The sequence below is a fragment of the Ornithodoros turicata genome, chromosome 4, assembly GCF_037126465.1.
Source record: "Ornithodoros turicata isolate Travis chromosome 4, ASM3712646v1, whole genome shotgun sequence".
Classification (NCBI taxonomy): domain Eukaryota; kingdom Metazoa; phylum Arthropoda; class Arachnida; order Ixodida; family Argasidae; genus Ornithodoros; species Ornithodoros turicata.
The window spans coordinates 82130041-82156566 of NC_088204.1; the positions used below are offsets into that span (position 1 = coordinate 82130041).

At 44.1% G+C, this 26526-nt stretch overlaps 1 protein-coding gene across 2 annotated transcripts; it reads left to right on the plus strand.

Annotated features, from left to right (window-relative positions):
• Window positions 1–2133: 2133 nt before the first annotated feature.
• On the plus strand, window positions 2134–13950 carry LOC135392135 (COP9 signalosome complex subunit 1-like). 2 transcript variants are annotated; one of them, XM_064622822.1, is made up of 14 exons: window positions 2134–2342; window positions 4942–5031; window positions 5124–5305; window positions 5454–5615; window positions 5703–5838; window positions 5908–5985; window positions 6565–6705; window positions 6800–6894; window positions 6992–7097; window positions 7225–7305; window positions 8723–8860; window positions 9851–9937; window positions 10012–10059; window positions 13472–13950. In XM_064622822.1, the coding sequence occupies exons 1-14, from the start codon at window positions 2163–2165 to the stop codon at window positions 13544–13546; spliced, it is 1599 nt and encodes a 532-aa protein (XP_064478892.1). In that variant the 5' UTR covers window positions 2134–2162; the 3' UTR covers window positions 13547–13950. The 2 variants fall into 2 exon arrangements, with proteins under 2 accessions (XP_064478892.1, XP_064478893.1); XM_064622823.1 differs by lacking the exon at window positions 2134–2342 and adding an exon at window positions 4370–4477.
• The last annotated feature ends 12576 nt before the right edge of the window (window positions 13951–26526 follow it).

Here is a 26526-nt window from a genome sequence, read left to right on the forward strand (position 1 = left end):
TATCCAATTATATATTATATCCCTCTTCATATCCAATATAAACGTTGGAACAGGCTGTGATCTGCAGCGACGGCACCCGCCAGTTTCTTGTAGACGATATCCGACCTCATGCATTCCTGCAGTCCATCGACCCCTCACTGGAGTTTGTCATCGGCTCCCGCTGTACCCGCGAGGAGCAGTCCCTTCTACATCGTCTTCGGCTGAACGTTGCCCTTACCCGTTCACTCCTGTTCAAAATGGGCCACGTCCCATCGCCCACTTGCCCACTACTACGCCGTAGAAGACGATATCTCTCATCAGCTTCTCCACTGTCAGCGTCACCACCATCATCGGGCCGTGCTCTGGCAACACCTCTCAGCGCTTGGGTGCACGGACGGACGGACAGACGTTTCTCTCGCAACACTCATTGGCCCCGTGCAGCGAGCTAACCAGTGGAGCGTCACAAAAGCGGTGCTCGGCTTTCTGCGTGATACGGGCTCCCTGTGAGCCGAGTTTCTTTCCTTTTTTCTTTACTTATTTGTCTTTTTGTTATTTCTTTTTTTCTCTATTATTCATGTTTTTTTTTTGTTTAGGGAATAGCAAGCCGGCGTGCTGCATGGCTGACCTTTCCCCTTCCTTTTTTTTCTTTCCTTTCTCTTTTTTTTTCTGCCAATAAATTCCTCTCCCCCCCCCCCCCTTTTTTTTCCGAGGTTCTCGAAAGAGCATCCGCGGTGCGTACAACGAAGGCACGTTCGCTATATGACGAAACACCTTTCTATATTATACATATTAAATGTGTGTTCGCTTTTGGTTTGGGGCAACAATTTTGCGATATCAGACTACACCATCCAAATGCGGCTTACCATTCTACGCAGTATAGTCTAGTGAGGTTTGTGGTCTTCCTCTACTTTCATGACTCTTTCGAGCAAATCTGCCACGGTAAAGCATTTCAGACGAAAGGGGGCTTTTTACGAGGGCAGTTGTTACGTGTCCAATGCTGATGATGGCGACCATCCGGCTCATAATCAGGAGAACTCATACAACAGTTAACTCACACGGGGACAAATCATACCAGGGCAGCTGATCCAGGAAAGGGAACGATGGAATCCTGTTTTCTGACGAATATCTTCGAGGAAGGAGCGGGGCTGTACAAGGGGGACTTATGCCACTGTCACACGGGCAGTCTTCAACGACCATTGAGGTGGATGACCATTCAAAATGCAGGTAGCGCTCCCTAGCGTGTAATGTGTCAACCTATCAGGAAACATTGGATCCAGTGCTCGTTGAGAAGTTGACGCGTTACCCGCTTGATGGTGCTACGCCCATTTTCAACGGTCGTTGGTTTCAATCGTCATTGGAGACTGCCCGTGTGACAGGGTTATTAGATGGGGTTTAGAGGCGAACCGGTCTCGTGGGGACTCCCGAGCCTTCGACATCGCGAAACTGTTAGGTCCTCAGTCGTCCGACAAGATGCTCGGGGCACTTGAAGATTTTCTACAGCTTGGCTTATGGCACAATCGATGACTTGCCAAGTCTGTGATCCCCCAGTGATTCATCTTCTTGATGAACACTTTACTCACTATACGTTTTACTCATTCTGGCGTGGTCTATGCCCAGCCACTTACAATTCCCTGTTGGGTTCGCGGAGTAGACCCCCCTTAACACCATAGTTACTTCAGCCATTCGGGCCGGACGGCCGAGTTGTGGGCGCAAAATTGACACCCAAGGCCGCAGTTCTCTGTGTAGGCGCAATGACCACTTTTAAGCTGAAGGCTGTGTGCAGTAAGGCACTTTTAAGCTGTGTTCTCAGTCCTCAGACTCCACAAGGAAATGTTGTCACAGGGATGTTACCACACTCACTTCTGCCCTTTTGTTTTGTTCTACAGAGTGCCACTTCTTTATCTCATACTATAGTAGACCGTTATCGGAAAGTGGCAGGCTTTTCTTTTCTCTACGAAGGTATATGCACTTATCGTTGCTACAACGTGTTCCGTTCAAAAACAAGCTTATCTTTCGCATCTTGAACCCGTTTCCTAAGCCGAAATATCAAAAGAAATTTCGGCGATAAGGATTCTGTGTGACCACGTGGCGCAAAAAAAGAACAACCAATGTACGGCTGCTATCATGACGTCATCTGACTGGATGCTGAATGTGGATGCAGTGTCAGCCGTGGTGCGTATTACATGGGATGCGTTATCGGTCGGTGTTCTCTCGGTCCCTTCTGTTCCCGCTTCGATTCTGGTCTACAAGACAGCCTGGAAATGTTTTCACAGCGCGAGACTCCAAGTACGACATCAATGATCAATCACGGTTGTTCTTCCATGGTAATTCCTCGATTTCTGCAGCACCTCTTGCCGAGAATGGTAAGTCTGTCGCGACTTTTGTCAAACCACGATTCTTCCCTGTGCTGGAACTTTAACAGACGTGCATTGCAGGCCGTAGACCGGCAGAAATCCAGCGAACCGGTAGAGAAGTAATGACTAATGAAGGGAATTGCCTCAGGACGAGAGCCGTCGATATTTCGAACGTTCGAACTGTTCATCTACTTCTGGGCCCAGAAGAAGAACATTCTCTGTTCGAAATATCGGCGGCTCTTGTCCTGAGGCAATTCCCTTCATACGTGCACTGCACTGCTGTCGTCATTTTCGTGTCTTCTCCTTGTGCTCAAGGAAAACTTGGTTACAACTTGAGGAGAGGAGGGGGCCCGACCCCCATTTTGTCCCCCCCCCCCCCCTGTCGTAACGCCCATACGGTGCCTATTTCATTGGACTCAAGTTCCAACGTTCTGATGCACCTCGCGCGATTGAATATTGACCTTTACCTGTGCCAAGCCGTGTAAGACGTCGCTGTCCCGTGCTTTGTCGTCCTTGTCATGATGCCAGTTTCACTGTCCACAAACGTCACGAGAAGCCAGCAACAATCCCCGCCACTGGAATGGACGAGCGAGCCACAGCCGCTGTCCCGGCAGAAGCTCGCGTGTGACGGTGCAGAAAAAAGAAGGCTCTCTGGTAAATTACATTACAAAATGTAGGGAAATAAACGGTCGATGCGGGCACATATTTTCCTCCTGGTGCACGACCCGTTTGTTTGATATCATAGCCGCCTGGCATGCAAATTATTGGTCGATATGATACATTGCTGGGTGTTTCGCTAAAGCGAGTGGCATGTTAATCGCTTATTTTTTTCGCAATACGGCATTCGTTTGGGAGCTAGTGCCGATAGAGAGGTGACATCAGCGAAGAAACTTAATAAAATTAGAGGTAGTGGCGGAAGACAGACGTAGAAAGGCGTTTGCTCTGAACTGACGAAAACTGGGAAAGTGAAGAGACCACCGATTCAAACAGTTTATTTATTTCAAAAAACCCCGAGGGTCCGGAGGGACATTACATGGGGGTGGACAAGGTGGGCATGGAACGTGGACAAGGAAAACACGAGGAAATAAGGAACAAAACAACATCTTGGAATAACAGGATAAGAACAATACAAGCAAGTATACAAAGCGATAAACTCAGCAATACAATAAAACTAACACTGGTATTGAAGATTAAGAAAGAGAAACTGCAAGTCGTCAGTCTGCGAGTGGATTGTTCAGGTTCGGGACATGTTCTGGAGTCATTGAGTTAACGTGCCTCTACAGACTAAAAAAGAACATCAAAGAACAAGAAAGAAAGAAGTGAAGTTCGTCTCGTGTATCGTACGGTCTCAGACACGAGGAAGTTCAATTTGCCTCTTTTGCCTACGTGGTTGCCTAGAACCAGTGACAAACTTATGACAAGACATGTGTAGCAGTGTTACCGTCTTGCCATGTCCTCGTCGTTTCACCTGATGACGTCGCCGACGTGTCTTATCTGCACATTGGGAAGATATAAGATAAGGCTGCCACCTTCAGGATTTCACCCGGACAAGTAAGAGGTCATCTAAAAAGCGAAGGTCGCCAAGAGTTTTCCAGGTTGAGATGGTGACGGAACTGCTTGCCTTAGCTGGCCACGCTCGGGCGGGCAACGTCATGACTATCGTGCGTCCTGGGCCGACTTCACAGGAAGCTGTACCGATATTTGTCTTAAATCACCCGGGGAAATCCCATAGAAAACAAACAAACAGCACAGCTGACGATAGCACAGACAGCTGTGTTGTTTGGGTGTTTTAGGGAAGGGCCGGGGTGCTTGGAATATCCCTGCACTGAGCACTCATTGCCGCATCAGTTTGCGTTGTATTAACACTGTTTTGCCCCTACGGCCTCCACAGAACGTACAAAGCGAGGGAAGAGCATGCCAGCATGCTTGCGCGGTCTGTATGAATCGAGCATTGCTAAATGGATGAAGTTGGTGCTGCCACCTTCTCCTATAGTATCAAACAAAATTATACGCTTGCGCCACCTACGAACACAAAACAGTACTAGCGCTTTGTCAACTTTGTCAACAGTGGAGTGGAGTGCAACGGAATATCGAACCATAAAACGCGGTGCACAGAAGAAAGTTTTTCGACGATGCCTCAGCCGGTACGTACCTGAATTTTGTCATTTTCAATATCTGGTGCGCGGTGAATCCACCCATTGCATCCTGAACGCGAAACCAAAACGAATCGGGCACGAATGAATGCGTTAAATCCGGTTAGAGCTTTCGGTATTCATTCACTAAGCAGCAATCGTTTGACACAAGCGTTGTTGACAGAAAATCTACGTCACGCAAACAAGATTGTTGAAGAAATGTCTGAGCTAGATACGTTCTAACTCTTACATAGAAGCGGAATACGTGTGATCAAGCGTTGATATTATGCCGGTGATGTAGTTTGAAGCTGCACGTTGAGTTAGCCATGTGCTACTCTAACTGAAATATTAGTCGGTCCAGTTTTTGGGGAGGGTATGGACGGGGAAACTACAAGAACATTAACCTTTTGCTGCCATGGCTGGTTGTTAGGATGAAATTCGTTACAGTTTGAAGCACATGACGATATCTTTTACAGAGCTCAGTTGAGCCCATGCAAGTTGACGCTGCACCAGATGAGAGCGAAGCAACTGAAGAAGATTCTTATTCCGTAGAAAACCCTTCATTGGTAAGTGCACATACTGCAATTTTTGTGGAATTTTTCGGGCTATGAACAACGGTTGGATGTGCGTTCTTCACAGTATACACTTTGTGTTGTAGGATTTAGAAGTCTACTCCAATAGCTACACGGGTCTCGCCCGACTGTATCGCCTGCTCTACATCGCGGATCACTGTCCGCTGCTGCGCGTCGAAGCCCTCCGTACGGCTCTGGGCCACGTTCAGGGCACGTACAACGTTGCAAAGTACCAGGAGATCCACAAAAAGCTCATTGAAGCTGTAGGGTGAGACTGATATTCACGTTCTTGCTTGCATAAAGTAGTGCTTGGCCCTTTAACTAACAACACATAAAAAAAAAAAGTTTAGAAAAATGTTTTCTGCAAAAACATAATGGGTAATATAATGGGTGTACTAATTCTACTATAATTCCAGAGCGTCCAATTTGCCAGACGTCACAGGAGGAGCCAATCCTGTGGTTGCGCCGCTCGACACCCAGTGGATCGAAACCAAAAACAAGAAGGCTGCCCTGAAGCTCGAAAAGCTCGACACTGACCTTAAAAACTACAAGAGCAACTCAATCAAGGAAAGCATTAGGTAAGCTTCTTTAATACGAGGTGGACATTGCTAATTTTCTCCTCCTGGCAATGCACTTGCGAAATGTTTTGCATGTTTCGCTTTTAGGAGGGGCCATGACGATCTTGGCGACCATTACCTCGACTGTGGGGATCTTAACAATGCACTCAAGTGTTTCTCGAGGGCGAGGGACTATTGTACCAGTTCCAGGCACGTTGTTAACATGTGTCTCAATGTGATAAAGGTGAACACGTTTCCAAATTACTTTGTGAGCTCAAGTGTAGGTATGTCACTCACCCAGTTTGTTCTGCAGGTGAGCATATATCTCCAGAACTGGTCCCACGTCTTAACCTACGTCAACAAGGCTGAACAAACTCCCGAATTTGTGGAGGTAGGAATTATTTTTGTTCTTTGTGCGCAGGATTGCTATATTTAGTCGTTTGCATGGTATTTTGTAGCATAGTCACGTTATGATAGCACAGTGTAGTCGTGCATAGTCAAGGCACATGCAGTCTCAGTGTTATATGGAGATTGGCAGCAAGCTGCAGAGTACATCCACCATTGAGCATCCACACATATTTGCAGTTTTTCTGGCTGTTTTGGCCTTTATGGCAGGCAATATGGGGGTGGGGGTGGGGGTGGGGGGTGGATGGGGCGTGTGGGAAAATCCCTGCCTTGATCATAATATCACAGTTATCGTAAAATAGAAAATCGTAATAAACTGGCTTGGCTGTATTGCACACAGCAGGCAGTCTTCTAGGATACTCCAAGATAAGTCTTGTCTAAAGGTAAATCTAAGATTGTCTAGGTCATTGCATCATTAGTTGGGTTGAGTTGGGAATTTGGAACAGAAAGATGCTAATGTGAACGAGCCATTAATGAATATCTTGTAATGAAGCGCTGCTTGGCACCCAAATGTGGCTGCAGCATCGTGGGAAAAATGTTTTTCTTTTTTCCCCCTTATTCACAGGGCCATGCCAAAGAAGCCCACCAGCACATCCTGACAAAGTTACGGTGCGCCGCTGGTCTGGCGGAGTTAGCCACAAAGAAGTACAAGTCGGCTGCTAAGAACTTCCTGCAGGCCAGCTTTGACCACTGTGACTTCCCAGATGTGAGAATCTCTGGCCAAAAATTTCTCTACGCATCTTTTTTTTTTTTTTCACGTTTGTTTACATTATTTACGTTTGTTTGCTTACAATTTTTAGATGTTATCACCCAACAACGTTGCCATGTATGGTGGCCTCTGTGCGCTAGCGTCATTTGATCGTCAGGAACTTCTGCGCAACGTGATTTCAAGCAGGTGATTTTATTTCGTTGCACAGGATTGTTCTCGCGCATATTTGAACCTCTTACACTTTTGTTAACGTAGTTTGTTTTGTACTTTTTTTTTCTTTCAGTTCGTTCAAGCTGTTTTTGGAGCTTGAGCCGCAGCTAAGGGACATCATCTTCAAGTTTTACGAGTCAAAATATGCCACTTGCCTTACATTACTGAATGAAATTAAGGTAAGTGCAGTGTCAGTATTGCCCTCGGTAGCAGTGTGGAGAATGAAAAAGTGGTGCATTATGGATTTATTTTCTGGGCCTCAGATAACTTTTCATGCTAAAACAGTTTTTTTCTTTTTTTTTTCAGGACAACCTCCTGCTGGACCTCTACCTAGCACCGCATGTCAGTACGCTGTACACACAAATCAGAAACAGGGCTCTCATACAGGTCTGTCAGTCATTTATAGTCATATACAGTGTGTCCAAAAGTAAACAGTTCTTCCTTTGCCTCCTGCAATGGCTGCTTATCGGTTGGCATTTATACTAACATCATTTCAAAATAAATTCAATATTCCCAGAAAAACTGATGATTCAGAGGAAAATGGCAGTTCTGCGAAATTTCAGTGATTAGCGGAAAGCTTGGGACTCCAACCACGGCAGGCCATATTTCAGCATTATTGATAGGGTTCTGCGTTTTCGCTGTTTATTTTTGGGCGGATTCGGCGTATGTTTTTCAGTGCTCATTGCTTTTCGCGAAATCCGAGTTTTTTTCAATGTTTTTCCTCGCGTGTACATGGTTTACCCGACAGTTATCGGCGAATAGCTATTACAATGTAATTTCAGTGCTGTGCGTGTCTAACGCTGCCTTAACAACAACAACCAATGCCGATTACCAGTTTCTTAAGTGCCAGTTTTATAAGCGCTGCAAGAAATGACCGGAAGGCGTTTGCTCACCTTGTTCGTTATGAGGATTCTTCTAGGATTCACCTCTTCCCCAGCCCACATTAACTGCCGCACGACAATACTTGCATACGACAACATCTTCCTTGCCCGAGAGTTCAAAATCTTGATTTTTGCAAACGTAGTCCGAGGCCCTCTTCCTTTTTCTTCCCATCTCGGGCACCGCGGAAAGGCAGGACAGCCGTACGTGGAAAGTGTACGTACTGTCGCAAACTCTCCACTAAACAACTAAAGGCCGGTGACTGAGATTCTACTTGACGTCACGTCCCTAAAAGGTTCACAGGCGCAGTGGGGCACCTACAGTGGCGGAAGAATGAGATTCGAACCAGTGGCACCCGATCTGGGACAAAAGGGTTGACCCTGGAACACTCAATGTGGTCGCAGGTCATCCAGCCATAGGAAATAGCAAGAAAAGAAGAGTAATAAAGGAAAGCCTGCTTGGCATGTTGGAATCTTAAGCTGAGCGTGTGCAGCAATTTATCTGTCATGGTTCCTGGAATGTTCCTCTGTATTCGATGTTTTTCGATTATAACCGAATGAGGGAAAAATTTACCCGGCGTATGCTTTTCGATTAAAACCGAAAATGCGTAACCCTTATTATTATTGACCATGGAAATATACGTGTATAACTCAGAAATTAGACTTCCTAAGACGTAAGAGTGGTATTGTTGGGGGATCTTTGTTTCTATATCCAACCACCAGGAGACAACATAATGCTTGAAATGGTGTATAATGATTTTTCTGCTCACGTAGATTTATTACACTAATGACTTTAACATAATGGAACTCTCTAACTTTGATCATGTGACAACACTGTAAATTTTATCATTGGCCATCCCGTATACGTATTGTCATACCATCACCTTCTTAAATGGGTGCATGTTTCCCTCTGTTGTTCATTGCAGTACTTCAGCCCATACCTGTCTGCAGACATGAACAAAATGGCATCTGCCTTCAACACGACAGTGATTGATCTGGAGGACGAACTCATGCAGCTCATCTTGGATGGGCAGATCCAGGCACGCATAGACTCTCACAACAAGGTGCTTCAATTTGATTGCATTTGTTTCATTATTTGTCCAATTATTTGTTTGCTTACGGAGAACAAGCTTGCGGGTTCAAACCTGGCCACTTGCTGGCATGATGCTTAGACACATTGTCCTCAGTGAGAAATATTGGATACAGTGTACCGGTATATAGTGGTGCACATTAAAGTGGGACTCCGCAACAGAACCGCCACAAAGGTTGCGGTATACAGTCAACCCTCGATTTATGAACACCCTCGGTTCCCCGAAAAATCGTTCATAAATCGAAGGATTCATAAATCGAAAATTCCATTAAGTGAGTACAATCGAGCAAATGGAACAGTATTTCCGAGTTGGGATTGTGTTTATAATGCAATATATTGTGTAATTTCGCTTTCGATCATGCCTTCTGCTGTGTCAATCTCAAATCTGTGTTAATCTCCGGGTGACAGCGGACACCTTATTCATCAATTGAGGTCAGGAAGACTTGTGGAAAACCCGTTTGTTGTTCGGATTTCGAGGGGTTAAGAACCGAGGGTGCAATACCTGGAAAACGTTTTGTCTGTTCAGGCATCATTCAAAAGGCCACGAATAATCCGTATAAAGGTTTTTGTTGGCCTCGGAAGGATCCGTTCATAAATTGAGGGCAAAAACGCTGGGCAACTCCTAGTTGGTTCCCAGAAACTCCATTCATTATTCGAATATCGAGGTTCATAAAACGAGGGAAAAATGCATGTAAAAAGTTTGGTTCCTTGTGCTAGTGTTCATAAAACGAGGGAATTCATAAATCGAAGGTTCATAAATCGAGGGTTGACTGTATTCGTAACCTTTGGGTTGTCAGGAACACGTGTACGAAATATCTCGTCCCAAAACTGCGCAGATTTATTTCAGACAAACAGTTGCTTCGTGGCACTAATGCAGAATTTAAAAAAGAAGGAAAAGAGAAACTAAGAAAACCCCCAAACAAGAATGTGGGTGTGTTAAAATATGGCTGCATTACATTTCCAGATACTTTATGCGAAGGACATAGATCAGCGAAGCACAACGTTTGAACGGGCATTAGCTATGGGAAAGGAGTACAACAGGCGGACGGCAGTGAGTTCGCGTCAAATCCTCAAAGTGTGAATCGTGAGCAGGTTTCGTCATTGATCTGCTTTTTTGGTTTTCAGGCTCTCATATTGAGGTCTGCAATGTTGAAAAACCACATACATGTCAAGGTATGGATAGCTTTCTAAGCTATAAGGTGGCATTAAAGTCAGTGGTGATGTAAGCTTATATTATATAAGTAGGGCCTGACTTTTTCGGGTTTTATTTTTGGCCAAATTCGGAGGGTAAATATCGGGTGATATTTTTCATTCGAAAATTCGGGTGTGTTCGGGTTAAATCCTGTTACGGCATATTCTGCTGTCAGGAATTCGGGTGCATTCGGGTGATAATTTTTGTTTATAAAAATTGTTCTTAACATGGAACTAATGTTTAGCAATGTTATCAAACTTTATTTTAATGCACGCTTACGAGTGCGCCACGCGACCCGGATGTTTTCGGGTAGATTCGGGTTAAACCCGAATTTTACAGATTTCGTTCGGGGGGTAAATATCGGGCGGATACGGGTTTAACCCTAAAAAGTCAGGCCCTATATATAAGTCAAACGTGCAAGGTGAAGCGTGTGACATAAGTACGGCTCGACAGTACAAGCGCTTATCCAGCATTTGTTTCATTGTATCAATTTGATAACGTGGTCTGATTGCATTCGATATATTTTTAAGTAGGACGTGGCATGCTATGAATATATTTGATTTGGTACGGTATTCTTGAGTAGGTGACACTATCTTTAGGTTATGACTAGTCAAGCCACCATAGTGACTTTTTATCGCGGTTCTAGCTACGCTCCACTGTGGAAATAAGATATCTTCTTTCATTCGTTTATAAAATTGCATTTTGTATTGCTATTTGTTTTTATGCACCAATTAGGCACATCAGCTCACTTACCCCTCATCACACAATTCATTCTCGTCTCTTGTTCCTATGGAACACTTTTTTATACTTCATCTTATGGATACAGGGTGTTTGCTCTAACGTGTCCAGAAATTATATTTAAAGCGAGCGATAAAAGAAAAGAAAGTGGTACTTCTGTGCTGCTTGAGTAAGAAACAGATACTGCTTCACTAGTAGCACCTGTTTCTTAGTCAAGTAGCTGAAAAGTAGCGCTCGTTTCTCATTTATCGCTCGCTTTAAATAAAATTTCTGGACATGTTACAGCAAACACCCTGTATATTTTCTTACTTGCTCTTCTTTTGTTTGTTCCGTTATAAGCTTTTGATGTGTTCTGCCATTTCGTTGTGGTCTGCGTCTTATTTGTTTTTCAAGTTCCCCACGGTCTAGGCATTTGCTGTTGGTTGGCACGGGCAAGTAAATAAACAGCTGCAACTAGTTAAATCACAAAAATTGTAATTGTAAACTATAGCTACAACTAGTTGCATCTCAAAGAGTAATGCCAGCTCTAGACCTTTTATAATTTTCACAAGCTAACCATAACTTCGTTACTTTTTTTTTTTTTTTTTACGAGCTCACTCCATGACTGACACTTGTGCTGTACTCCATATTTGATGTCGTGTCAATTCTAGCGTGGTGCTTCACATGCAGTTCCGTAAGTGGGGAGCGTAAGTTTCTAATTTCCTTGTGTTCTTAAGAAAAGTATGTGCGTGTAGTGGTGCCCCCGAGGTCGCAGGTTCGAACCCGGCTGAGGACGCCGGCATCTTGGTGGCGTTGGTTGCTTAGGCACGGTGTCTTCAACGAGGATCGTTAAACACGGTGGGAGCCGGCTGTGATTTCAGCACACGTTGGAGAAGCCCCAAGTGCAAAAAACGAATTTGGCATCTGATCATAGTTGTCATGCATTGTAAAGTGGATGATTATCATTAAGCTTTAGTGGTGCATGAGGTGGGAGGTAGAGGTAGGTTTAGAGAGCTTTTCAACATGGAGATGCAAAAGGCTGGAGATAAGGCGGAGATGACAAGTGTCCTTGGTGTACTTTATTGCTGTTCTGCTAATGGGAAGTTTGACCCCGGACGACTTCTTTCGGGGTGTGAAAAGTGAGCTGTGTTCTGAAAAAAAATTTACAAATCACTCGACTTCAACCTGTGTTTTGTGTACCATTGCAACTGTTTGGCAGAATATGGTAACAAAATTGACTAGTGAGTACAAAGAGTTCCCGATATACATTTGTAGGGGAGCAGTTGTCCCCCTGCGTCATCCTTCCCCTAAGACTGGCACTGTTCACCAGGGGCATCCCTGCAGGCAGCATGTGTTTCAATGCTCTTGACAATGTTCTTGAGCACTGGAGGCGTGAACCATTTCCTCACCTTTCCCAGGGGGCTATTTCCTATGGTTAGAGCCCCCGCTTTTCACGATTACCCCAGAATTGCCCATGTCTCGCAGAACCTGCTGCTTTCCCTCTGAATCGTGTGTTTTTGCACGACCTACTAGATTATAGCGACCATGTCATACGGAACCCCTTCCGAGCGCTGCATTTGGAGACTAGCAGTGGCGCGCTACTCATCTACCCGGTTATTCCTTCCTCGATTTCTATAGTACTCTGTACTTTAGCTTACGTTAGTATTTTTGTACAAGCGGCGGATGTCCCACGAGAGTTGCTTCCTTCTTAAGTTGAATATCATCATCATTCTACGCGTTTTCATAGGAACTGTTGCTGTCGTCTGCTACGGTAATCGTGTGTCCGCTTCTGTGCGTTCAAAATTCAAATTTCCATCGTCCAATCGTGACGCAGGTCTTGCGGGCCGATGAGTAGTGCCCCCTAGCGGATCGTGCGGATGAGCTCCTCGTTGGGTTTGCCGATTATGACATGGTCGCTATAATCTATTAGGTCGTGTTTTTTTTTAACCAAAACAGCAGACTGCATTTATTTGCCTAAGCTGTAACGGAGCAATAGGTTGAGCTGCCTGAATTATAAAAGGTGGGTGGAGGCACGTTAATGCCACGAGGGGGCTCCCTCATCAACCACTGCAGTCCCAGCTGTCATTGTTCGTTATGCTTATCTTAGTTTTATCTCTAAGAAGGTACACTCAATGTCTCCTTATGCTCAGTCACTGAGAAGCACAACTTCAAAGACAGCCTTCAAAGTCTGTGGCAACTGGAGAAAACATAAGTTTGCTTTTGACTAAATATGTAGACTGATTTTATTTCTTCCACAAGTTAAAAAGCTGTTTGGTGACAGCTGAGTTTTCATCGTTTGGCTTTTGAAATTGTGAAATTGAAATTTGTGACCACCCAATGATACTGCATATGCCTTAGGAGATAAGTTGGTAATGTGTCAGTCGTTTTGTCCCAATGTTGCGGGTTTGATCTTGGTCGGGTAACTTAACGGCACGGTGCCGGGTGCGTAGACACCTTGTCCTCCTTAAATAAGGTGTGCCATTTGCAGTGATTTTCGCACACATTAAGAAGGTGAGCTAAATTAATCCGCAGGCCAATTGCACTGCCTGTGACCACCGTTATATCCTGACATAAATATACCAATATGGTCATTATAAACATTGCATCATTGTCACATTCTTTCTTTATTGGGGCCTTTCTTCCGCTAATATTATATACACCATTTTTATTCCGCAGAGTCTTCCCAGGGACGGTTCCCAGGGGGCCGACATCAGCATGACATCGTGTAACTGTACAACGCCACGTAACTAGCTGCAAAACTAGAAAGAGAATTGTCGTCTAATTTAACGCATTAACCCCATCAAAGACATCTTGGATTTGGATCGGGTCGTCGTGGCAACGTCCACACGGTGCAGTGCTCGTGAGTGCCATGTCTTCTGCATTCAACATTTATCTCGCTCATTTGCGGATCTACGTGCTGGAAGTGTCCCGTGTCTCAAACTGTGTGCATTTTGTTTGACTTTACGGGTGAGTTTGGGATATTTGAGTTTGCGGAGTGTGCGTTAATTTACTTCTGGCACGACCCTGTTCAGTTAGTAAATTGGCTGCGTTTAAGCGTGTTGATTTGTTGTGCACTAGTGATGAGTAAAGTGTACCGTGCCACTTGATAACTGACTCAGTTGAGATTGGTGATTAAAGTGACACATTTTTCCAACTTTGTGGCTCTTTCCTCTTTTTCTGACTGTTTCCTCTCCACATTTTTTTTCCTATTTTTTCTATGGGCTATTTTTTCCGATGGGATAGCTCCCGAATATCCCTGTCAATTATCATTAATTTGACTAAATTAGACACTCTCTTCACATTGGTGGGGTAAAAAAGTGACCTTTACTAGGCAAATTTCCGACTTAAGCTCGCAAAAATTTACATAATTAAACTTGCGTTGCACGACATCCACACGAGGAGGTGGCAAAAACCCATTAAGAACAAATTCCATTGACCGCATGACTCTAGGTGGTGTAGTTTTTTTTATTATAATTCAATGATACGTTTTCTGGGACACCCTGTATGTTTGGGTTACTTAGCGTTGCTCAATCGCAGGGTCAGCAATCCTTTTTGTATGCTGTCTCATGAGGAAGCTTAGCTTTTTAACTATTTTACTTCAACATCACGTGAAAGTGATTGTCCAATCGTAATCTTAAGGACTGCGCTGTGGTCTTCGTTTATTAGTTGTGAGCGTAACTTTGACTTATTCAGGTTCATCGCAGAAAACGCCTGCTGACAGACGTACGTTGACATAGTTGTCTTGTGACGTAGAGCCACGAACTATTATTATTAGACGTACGTTGTACCGAACATGGACAGGTTCGTCCGCGACAACATACGTATCTTCAGACACTTTCGTCCAACGTAAGGATAAAACGAAGCCGCACCAACTTCAGCGAAGTTGTTCTTTATCGGTGCATCGCACTGCAGGTAAATCAGTTCAGTTTGCTAATCATCAGGAACGTTGTCAACAAGTGCAGAAAACTGCGAGTCAGCACTCAAAGAATATTTACTCGAATTCGCTAGGGAGATCCCCGAAGCCTGCGAATGAACCGGTCAGTTTGTGCGGCATTGAAGATACCAATATTACAGATCTGCCATGTAGGGTTGGCTCAGAAATGACGTGCAGGGTGATATGTAAAGTAAAAAAGAAGAAAAAAATTGACGAGCAAGAATGTATTTCAATGTCTAGTGGTGTCAGGCGTTGCGCCTCCGGAGCCCCTTGGCTGTACAGGCCGCTTTATTGCGAGAAACAACGAAGTAAATGCACTAAAACTGACCCCCTAGGCAAACTAAGGCTATGTGTGAATAGTCATCTTAAAACTGAATTGAATGCAAATAAATTAGCGACCCGTTGAATAACCGTATCGGTTACATACTGTATACGGCATACGCTGGAATATAAACATCTACGGTATGTACGCGTATGTAGCTGATATAGAGCTGACACTGTTTTATGCCCTCCCTGTGCCGGCCTTACGCGTACAGCTTCGGGACTATTCAAATACATATATTCGGTTTGGAAGAAACATCAATTCAATTCGGAATTCGAACGTTGAATTCCATATTTGATTCGGAAATGGAATAGAATATACGATTACTCGCTTCGGTGTTCCAAAAATTCGAATATTCACACTGTCCTATAGTAAAATGTCCGAAGTCAGCCGGTCCACGCGTACCAAAGGTCGATGTTCCTCAGGGGACATTATTTCCAGGGGACATTTTTTCCCGGAACATTTTGGTTCAGGAAAAAATGTTCCCGGGAAAATTAGGAGAGCATTCGCGTTGTTCACAAATGGTTTGGCCGCTGACCATGGGCGCCGTCATTTTCACGGTCATGGGTGTGACAGACAAGAGACAAACAGGGAGAGACAAACAAGACAAGCACGTTTCTTCACTCCAGCGAATTAAAACCCAGGTATCCTAGGCAAATTATAGTTTTCTAGCGCGTTTTTTTTGTTTTTTTTTGTTTGTCAGACCCAGGGAACAGTAGAATTGTCCGTGGTTGACCTTCTTTTTTTTTTTTTTTTGCTGCGATTGCGTATATCTGCTGCAAGTACGTGAAACGGCAGCTGCAGGGAGCTTGTCAGCAGTCCCCCATTTGTCACGTATGTCACAGATATTGGTAGCTTTAGCTCGCCTTGATATCAAAGCGACGTCCTTCGGGCTAATAATACATAAAAATAAAAGGCGCGATCGAACACAAAAACTCTGCGGTGCTGCGGTCACTCGGTACCAAGGCCCAACCCTGAAGGAATTCTGCCAGACATCGTTTTCTAGATGAACATGGAAGATGTGGTGCATGCGTTATGTCGTTGTCGCAGATTCTTTGCTTTCCTCTGGCCATGTGGTGGATTATCGAAGAGCGTACCTTTGATGGTGCATTTGGTAGAGGGATAAGGAGGGCGAAATAATCTCCTCTATGAATGTGAACCCCTACCGAAATATTGTTCTGGCTACGTTATTTATCTTCCCTCGTTCGAAGCGCGTTCTTCGCTTGTGCATGCAGGTTATTAAAAAAAAAAAAGAAATGTAACGAAGTTCCAGTTACATGACGCTGAATTTAATTAAGTTACAGGAAAAGTACCGAATAATAATCCAATTACTGACAAATGCAGAATTTACTTGCTCTCAAGTTCAGTGTGCGTTCAAAGTGCATGGCCACAGATAAGCCTCCCACAACGTATATAAAATAAGATTTTGCGTACCAGAAGTTCATATTCAACATAACAGACACAAATGTTTTTGTGAACAGCATCGAAAGCCATACGTAGGAAGCTGGATGCATGAGTTGGTTGTTAGGATTAGAAAAGCTCGCATAAGACAGGTGCTAAGGTATAGTCCACTATACGTGGTGTATTTTCTTAGGCGATACAGATTTTTCGTTAAAAACTATAAGGGCTATAGACATGCTGTTTTCATTTCGATCATCTCTGGGCCGGCGGACGTTCTTGGCCATATGTTGCTCAACCGTCAAAGAAAAAAGAAAAAAAAAGGTGTTCCTTCATGATTTTTTTGCGGACGATCTACCGAACGGATTTTTGTTCTGAAAATGGCTACGCTATCAGGTCACCGAAAGGAATATATGTTCTCATTGGGACAACTTTGTAGCTTTTATAATTAAAAAGTTCATTAACGATTTTTAGGTAATTAGTCATTTGATGGTTGAGCAACATATGGCCAAGAACGTCCGCCGGCCCAGAGATGATAGAAGTGAAAGCAGCATGTCTATAGCCCGTATAGTTTTTTTAATGAAAAATCTGTATCGCTTAAAAAAGACACCTGTATAGACACGTTGTTAAACTTCATCGGCGGTGCATACAGACACCATAAAAATGAATATATATTGTTATATATATATATATATATATATATATATATTGGCAAGAGGGCACGGCCCCCTTCACCCCCCCCCCCCCCTTCTTCTCGGTACGCCCATGTCATAAGTAGAGGATGTCTTCGGCCGGGTTCTAGCGTTCCTAATGTCCTGCATTCTACGCACCGTTATTAAACCAACTTTCTAGTAACACAAAAATAAGTTTACGTAAAATAGAATAGATTAGAATAGAATATTTATTCTGCATATACATCTACATTTCAAGGAAACCGTGAGAGGGGACCTATGCCAGTTGGCATGTGGGCTCCCCTTACAGTGGCGCATAAGATCGCGCGTCTCTACCTACGCAGTTGCAACCAAACACGTGATATGTGCGTTCTGTCATGTGCCTTTTGGGGACGATGCGGATGAAAAGCGTTCCACGTGGAAGGTCGGACGCGGATATGAAAGTAAGCCATCACTGCGGAGCAGATGCGTTAGCAAAATGCTCATCCGCACAGGGCTTTAGCTCTAAGATTGTTCCATCGTGGGTCTCTGTTTTTTAAATCCCGTGTTAGCGCGGCCAAGCAACCGTGGCTATGAGCCGCGTACAGAGACGTGGACGTGAGAGTGAGACGTGTACTGATACAGAAGACGTGGACAGATGGGAGAGTACAGCAGGAAGGGGGGGGGGGGTTAAATGGCATTCGTCCGGAGAGTCTGCCGGAAACCCAGGTAAAACCTTAGCGGCACAGCTGACGCAGGGCTTCGAACCCGCGTCACCTTCCAGTGTCGGCGTGGAAGGCAATCGTGCTAACCACTATGCCACGCGAGCTGGTCTCTCTTTCCCAAAATCAACTCACCCGCTTCATGGTTGCCAGTATTAACGCCTGCTCACAACAGAGAAAGAAAAAGAGAAGCGGAACAGAAACACCAAGAAAACCAAAACCTTCTGCTTTCGTGACCAGCTTCACCGACGAACCGTCGATCACGCCAACGAGTACAACGTCGCTTGACGAGCGCTTTCCTGCCAGACGTATTCGATCGTATCGTCCGCATATGTCAGTGGGTTAGTGATAGGTAGAAATAATGGTATACTCCCTTTTCTCTCTTTCGAAAACAGTTCAGCAACGTCCTTCGTGTTTGTTTTTGCGAGGAGAATGATTTAGATAACTTCCGGTCGGGCGGAAATAAGGGACGTTATTCTGCTTTGGTTATTCTAAGGCGTCGATTTTAATGGGTTGGGTTATGTGGGTTGTTTCGTGGGACGGTCTTATCTGCTGAGAGATTTTGTCAAGGTGTGTGGAGAAAACTCGTTCAACGCACGTGTGGTTGATCGTCTTATGACGTGCTTTGTATTTCAAAACAGTTTTTACTGGCAAGTGTAAGTCGAGCAGGCCGACCAGTCGAACGGCGACCCGAAGCAGGCGCGGATTTTCTCGGTATAGTGAAAATAAATAAATAAAAACGGGTAAAAATAGTACATTATAGTTAATCCTGTAATTATAGTATACATTATAGTATAGCTAGCCTGGCTCGCCTTTCTTTTTTCTTCTTTTTTTCCCTCCTTCGAATAAACGTATACACAGTAGTCCGTGAAATTAGTAGCGGAATTACAATTACAATTAATTTTTTTATAGCTCTAATCAGTTGCAGCTATATAGTTGCCCAGTTAGTTACTTTACAGTTACGCTTAAGAAATGAAATTCGTGTAAATGCAATTCTCGAAAACTTTTACAGTGAAATCGAAATTATATCGCACGTTTGTTGCTTTTAGAAGTTATTAGTTGAGAATGTGTTATTTTTTATTTGTTCTTCGTTATTGTTTAGAAGTTATTGTCGTTTAGAAATTATTGTACAAATTGGTTGATGTCAACGATGCTGTTGGTATCTTCACTAAACGTAAGGACTTCACTCAACTTCACTGATATGATAGGACTTATGATAGGACTTCACTGATACGCGAAATGTTTCGTTAGCTCGTGACTAACTTGTATTTGTGAATCTCGCTGGTTGTTTTGTTTTTGTAATAGGGACCTTAGTTAACAATAGAGGCTCGATTGATCGATTGTCGGCAAGCTTCAACCGCTTCAGTGCAGACATCGCTGAAAGCACGTTCTACAGGAGCCTCGTCGCTGTAACGTTTCTTAACGACGAGTAATCTAATTACAGTTACATTTGACGTGGCGAAAATTAAAAGCGCTAAGAACGGACGAAAACACGGACACAGAGATGACGCACTAACAACAAGTTTATTGTGCACAAGAGACAGGTTTTGGAAAGCTTCAGAAACTCCCTTTCCTTGTCAACCGGACCAATGGAAGTTACAAAAGAATATAATAACGGTACAAGTTACTTTTAACAACAGCCAACGTTCAAGAAAGCAAAATGTACGAGCACACAAACAAACAAACTCGGATGAGATTTGACGTTAATTGTTAATGTTTCATTCATGGAAACTTGAGAATCTATTCGCTTTCTCGATCTCCGATCGACTGTCTAATTGATTTAACCGACGATAATTACTACCCGTGCATATTCGAGTAGTTGGACCTCGATTGCTCTCCACGTGCGATGTTATCGTGCGAAAATGTGGAAACTACTTTGACGGCCATGACACGTCCGCCCTGTTCGATTCCCGGGAGGCGAGTTGTTAAAAAAGAGAGAGAGAGAGAGAAAAAAAAAACGGGACTTTATGAATGGAGAAAAAACATGAACGCGAATGTTACCCCCGTTGCGACGCTATTAGGTCGGTCTGCACGGCGTTATACTTATCGGTTAATTGATTTAATTATATTGCCACCACAGTCTCGTCCACATTTTTGTTTCGTACGCAAGAAAAAAAAAAAGTCGTGAACTAGAAAAGAACGAAAGCAATGATTAAGGCGGGCGGCGGAATACGCCTGTGTAGCACATGTTGTCGTAGTTAGAGCTACTATAGACTGTAGATTTTAGCGAGGTATTTATTATAAGGAGAACTGACTGCTCTGCTGTGGGCCGACCTCGCGTCAGATCAGGCGAGGAGGACCTCACGACTTCCTGAATTTTTATTATTTTTCGTATACTGTATTTGAATTTTCGCTGTGCACACCTTCAGCTTACGCCCAGTTGTGCACGTAGACCCGCAAACTCAAATACAACACCGAAAACTATTAGCGGCATCATGAAATCAATAAATTAATCGATGCACACCGCACGCGACAAAGGTAGCATATTTGAGCAGGGTATGGCTATGTCCCTTAGCGGCGCCCTTGGAGGAGTGGAGCTATCTTTCAAACGCGGACGGCCAAGCTGCGAGTGGGAAGGTTGTCGTTCGAGCACCCAACCTTGTGGTCGGTTAAGTTTTTATATATTGTTGCGCAATTAATGTCGAGACGTGACACTAAAGATCTCGGGAGGTGCTGGGTTCGAAACCTACCACCGGCTGTTCCTGAAGCCGTCCCAGGACGTTTGCTAACGCCCCCTGTCTCGTGCTCGTTGTATTCCCCTCATCTCCGCCGAGGCAAATGCGCACAGTTTGTCCTTTTTATCCCACTGTTCCAGACAAATGCGACAAATGCTGCCCAATATCACGGATGCAGATGACTTTTAATGCTTACGTCACGAGTAACAATCACCTAGACATTTTTATTGCCAATTCAGGCATCACTCTCAAGCGCATGTTGCATTCATGTAGCGTTTAATTTGGCATGAATTAGATCGTTTGTTTGCATTTTTTAAATTTGTATTTCTGTCTTCTTCTTTGTATATGGTGCACCGCTATCAAAGGCCTAACACCTGTTTGCGGGCACTCGGTGTGGAAATGAATAAATAAATAAATCTGTCCACCGCTCACAGACACCGTTACGTCGTGGTGTTAAACTAAATATCGCGTCGGAAGCTCTTATAGTGTAACTGTACCCAGTGTCGCTTCATGCGCAGAGAATAAGAAATATACTTTCTTTCTGACAGAGTATATAGGTCTATAAAGACGTATAATCATTTTAAATGAAACTTCAATCTCCACCGCAGGGCGTCGCGTTTTAAATGTGATCGATCAACACTATAGAATCGTGCCTCCAGATTTAAAGTGTCTCCCGCGGCACACTATCTCACGTAATTGGAGCCCGAGTAGGAGAAACGGTCTCAAATATATTTATTACTGCCTAGCAGTGTTTAGACGGTCAAGTTATCTAGTGAAATAACTCCTAGTTCGTCGAGCCTAAAACAAAAGATAATGTTACGTAAAGAAAGCAGCGCGGGCTACTTTTCTTCTGTTGCGCGCCGAAAAGTAGGTCTGACGCAACCGCTTTTTTGTTTGAGCAGGCAGAGGGCGGGTTTTCTCGTTGTGCGTTCAGATACTTATTGGCGGCACGCAAGAAGTGGATGGTGACTGATGAGCCATTATCGTATTGTCTTTATGAACGGCGTTGCCGAGTGCCAGGTTAAACGGTTTTTATGACGGATGAGTTTATGCGAGCGACACGTTGGTGAAATTTTTGTTGTTGATGCTGGGATCGAGGGTAGGCGCTACTGTGCGGATCGCTCTTTGTGAGTTAATCTGGTGGGGAGAGCAGCTCACCAGCCGCTTATCAGTTCACGCTCTTAAGTGACTTTGCGATCGATACGTAATGAGGTACTCCTCAGAAAATTAGCCAGGGTGTGCGCCTCACAGAGGTTGCGGCCTCATCATTGCATCCAATGATAATAATAATAATAATAATAATAATAATAATAATAATAATAATAATAATAATAATAATAATAATAATAATAATAATAATAATGTATTATTTATTTATTTTTCCAACACAAGTTTAAAATGTAGCAACGCCTGCTTAACCCAGTTGGCTTGAAAAGAAAGACCGTACTTGCTTTGAAGCACAGTTTGTGAAAACTTCGAAAGTGGAACGCCTAAGAGAAAGATACATTGTACCTCACGTACCCCAGGAGGGCACAATGTACGACGGGCACCGTTGCATGTCGTACAGGGACTGCCCGTTAAAAGCGAACGCCTCCCCCAAAATAACCTCAGTAGATGATGGGCGGTATTATACATATATAAACGAATGCAACACCTTTCAGGCGGCCCCAGCTACGCCGAACTCGTGGTTCTCATTAATTTTGTTTCTTACCACCTTCCAAAGACATCAACACTCCAGATTGATTTGAGACAATGTTCGAGAAAGCCAGGACACTGGCGGGAGTCATTTCTTGATTACCGGGTAGGCGCATCATCATGGGACGTTTTTCGGAGGGATACACACTCAGGCCTCTACGCATGCTTTCCTCTCTTTCTCTCTCTCACACACAGACGCACATGCAGAGAACGAGGCAGGCGATATCTGGTGAGCACAATGGAAATTAGCCAAATTCAGGAGGGCGTCGAGTTCTGCTTGTAAGTGTGTGTCTTCCTCAACACGTTATATTCACCAAGATCTTCCGAGACTGTGCACGTAGACATCAGGACATCCATTCAGTTTTGACAAAACGTTCTTCTGCTCTAGAGACAATAAATAATCTATGGCACCATATGTCGGTGATCATGGAACGTGAACGAGATGTTCGTTTTGCCCGAAGCGTCTGCAGCCTCGATGCAGGTCAATGTTGCAGCGTCCACTTCGCTTTCCTTCGTTGCACGTGTATATGATTTCCTGTGTGCTATGTGCTAACGAGCTCACGATTAACATATCCCCGGGAGCCTTGGACATTTTCACGCTGCTCTTGGTCGTTATTAGGCCGCTCTGCAGCCTATTCCGTCTCACTTTTCTCAGTAACCCGTATGGACGGACTCTTAATACAGACTTGGTTTCGCCTTGATTGATGCTTCGTTGTTCTGGGAAAGCGAGATTGATATCGATGTTCCCATTAAAAGTTTCTCGATATTAAAGTCAGGATTGTGTGGACACAGAGGCGCCTTGTAGGCGATGTAGCGACCTTGTCGTATATCGCCCAGATGCCAGAGGAAGAACGCTTCGCACAATCCATGAAAGACGTTCAGGTTACGATTCTTCAACGAACAACGTCATTAAGACACGTAAAGTACTTAGACCCGCTGAGTATTATGCTGAGTACTAATGACTACTAATTAGGTCATATAGGCGCCGACTGCGGGGGGGGGGCTTGGGGGCCTGAGCTCCCCCCCCCCACCCCCCGGAACATTCCCAGGTGGCGGGGGCAGGCCTCCTCCGCGGGAAGTCTACCCAGCTGACACTCAAGATGGACGTTTCGATAGATATCCTATAAGAATCGCGTGTTTCGTGCGAGTGATCATGATAATCCTGTAGAAATTTGCCTCACAACGTCATAACACGGAATTCCCGACCCCCTGCCCTACCTCTGTGCATGAAAAGGGGGAGGGGCCCTCGGGTTGATTGAAAACTCTCCGCCTGTGAATGAGGTACTTGATATGGACGACTATGACCATCAATTTTTCCCACCTGATGGTTCCTTACGCACGTTGGAATCTCAGCAGACGGGGGCCCGTATTTAAAGTCCCCCGTGGAAGACGTCGTGTCTATAAGCAACTTGTGCCATGCCACCAAGTTGTCCTCGGCCGGGATCCAACCTGCAACCTTGGCACCAGAAAGCGGACATGTTTCCAGTTGAACCACCGAAGCGAGCTGTTTGGCGATGGTGCGTCAGTCTTGGTTGTATAGGCAGTTGACCTCGGCAAGGGCGGTGAGGCGGTCCTGGAAGTATACGGTGACGATAAAGGGAATTATAAAGAATAACGTTAAGGTGCATAACGTTAGGAGCTTGTTTGTGCTTTGTGAAAAGAGTAATAAATAGTCGTCGTAACACGTCTAAGGTCTTGATATCACTGTGGTGAGGTTCTCCTTCTACCATCGATCAGAGTTGACTGCCAATTAGAATTTCATCTGAGAAGTGGAGAACAAGAGATAAACTGATGTTCTGAGGCTGGAACAACATAGAAGTTTAGGTAGAGCCCTGGACCGGCAATCCAGAAGATGTGGGTTCGATCCCTACAGCTGGCTAACCTTTTCAGTGACTTTCATCTTTCATCAAGTGGAGAACAAGGTGATGGTGATGTGATAAAGAAAAAAAAAAGGGGGGATGTGAGTCACGTCCTGTCTGACGTGACTTAATTACGTCCTGAAAACACGACGAAGTGAGGGGACGTCCCATTATTTGACACTTTGCATATATATTAATTGTATAAGTGAAAAGCCCTGCTTTCGTAGCAAGTCGCGACCTAACTTTGATCCTTTCAATTTGCGCCAGCACAGCTATAACATGTAACTTTCACCTGCGTGGTGATTGGTCCTGAGCATACTAAACGGTGATGCTCTGTTCAGGAACCACCCAATGGAAAAGTCCACCACCATCTGCTCAAAATCAGCACCACCATCACCGTGAATTAAGATAGTGAGAAAGAGAGAACTAAGAAAAAAAAAAAGGGGAGTAAACAGGGGAGTAATTGCATCTTGTAGTTCCCTAAATTGCACTTACTCAGCATCTTGTCCCCTGGCCCTGAAATTTACTCCCCAGGACATGAAATAGTTACTAAACTCCGCAAATTGTCCTCTGAATGCAACAATCTACGTAAATATATGCGCTTTGTGAATTTGATAAAACGAGGCTATACAATAACGCAATTTTTTTGCCCAAAGAGTAAGAAATTGTTGTTCTTTCTTGGCAAATTGTGTCTTATGCAATTCGCAAGATATTATCTTACTCGATATATCACGGTTTAATTCAAAGTATTTTCATTCATGCACATGGATTATGTACATAAGGACTGTGAAGACAATTAATAAGGCGTCAAATACAGTCCCGACTCTGTGATATTAATTTAGCCCCACGCATTTAATCCAGAAAGGGACTAATATGCTTGTGGCAATTCATTTAGTCCTAAAAAGGACTAAACATGTTCACACAGAGTAAATTTAGTCCTTCGTGCGCCGTCCTTTGCGACGCTCCTTTGTGATGGCACAACTCATTTTTCTTGAAGTCACACTCTATGCATCATAATTTAAATTTTTCCCACAGCCGGTAACTCGGGTAGGTGTGTGAACTAATTATATGGACTGGTTATCGATTTTTTTTTTTTTATAACGGTTCTGTTCCCGTGCAGCTCCAAGATGGCGCCAATAATTTCGATTCGATTCAGTTCTGGTTTGCTTAAAAATCACGGTTTTCGGTTCAGGTTCAAGTTCGGGTTCGGTCCGACTCTCTGATTTGAAGGCTATCGAACTATCCTGTTTGGCTGCCGGAAACTTCTGGGAAGGTCATGCCACTTTCCTCTTGCCCAACGTTTGTAAGAGCGGATATTGAGATAACTGGATGCAAATGAACATTGATATGGCGTTGCATAATTTTGCGGAGTCCTGAGGGGAAGATACGTGCGGATACTTTCGTGCGGATACGTGCGGATACACTGTTCAGATTCACAACTATACCGGCCTCGGCAGGTCATGTGGTACACTCCCCGCCTACTGTTCCCACGGTAGCGGGTTCGAACACGTCCTGGGACGCCAGCGACTTTGTTGAATGAATCAAGTTGTCCAGACATGTCGTTATCCCACGTTGGACATTATATATACGGTGATCCGTGTGTTGATATTTGAGAGCACGTTATGGGCAAAGTGTGCAAAAGTAATCCACATACACTTACTCTACTTACCCAATTTACTTGTAAGTCTACTCATAATTAATTACCGACACCCATGACCGTCTCGCGCCGTAAAATTGCCAATTATCATTATATTCCTCGAAGCAATATTTAGTTTTGGGGGTCTTGCCGTCCACTGTCCCTACTGGAAACAAAAGTCAACGATATCAAGGGGGGGGGGGGATGCAGAAAGAAATATGAACGATGAAAATGGAGTATGCAACATGCCAATTGATCCACCGAGTATAATCGTTAATAGCCCGCGAGTTCGTGTCCAATATTTTGGCTATACGGAGGAATTGTTATCAATGTTCAAACCTTTTGTACACTCACACAAAAAATTTCCCTCTCGCTCAAGTTGAACTGCGTCAAATTGTGTTGAATTTTTTATGTTTATTTTTATTCTGACGTTCCCACAAGAATCCAGGAACACCCGGCCAGAGTGGTCACAGTTTATATATATAAAAAGAGTATTACGTACCTGAGTAATAGAGCAAGTACAGAAACCAAGGAGATTGCAAGTAAACGGAACACTTCGAACTTTTTTTTTTCGAGCACTTTTTTGTTTGAGTACATAATACAATACCTGAGTATCGATATTTTGCTGAACTGGGCATACATAATATATTGCATGTATAGAAACTTGCTGGAACACATCTCCTTTCCCTCTTATCATATATTTTTTGTTGATGATGTTTTTTATTTTGTGCCATACTAGCGCATTACCTCCATAATGTAAAAGCCCGAGTCTGGGAATACAGAGGGACGACACACGACTCAAGGAGGACTCATCTACCAGCTAGCCTGCATCTACGCCAT

Excerpts from the sequence above, each read along its gene's own strand:
- LOC135392135 (XM_064622822.1), top strand. The coding sequence starts at position 2,163 with ATGGGATGCGTTATCGGTCGGTGTTCTCTCGGTCCCTTCTGTTCCCGC. Across the intron at positions 6,895-6,991 it reads CGCAACGTGATTTCAAGCAG|TTCGTTCAAGCTGTTTTTGG; the intron begins GTGATTTTATTT and ends TTTTTCTTTCAG. Across the intron at positions 10,060-13,471 it reads AAAACCACATACATGTCAAG|AGTCTTCCCAGGGACGGTTC; the intron begins GTATGGATAGCT and ends TTTATTCCGCAG.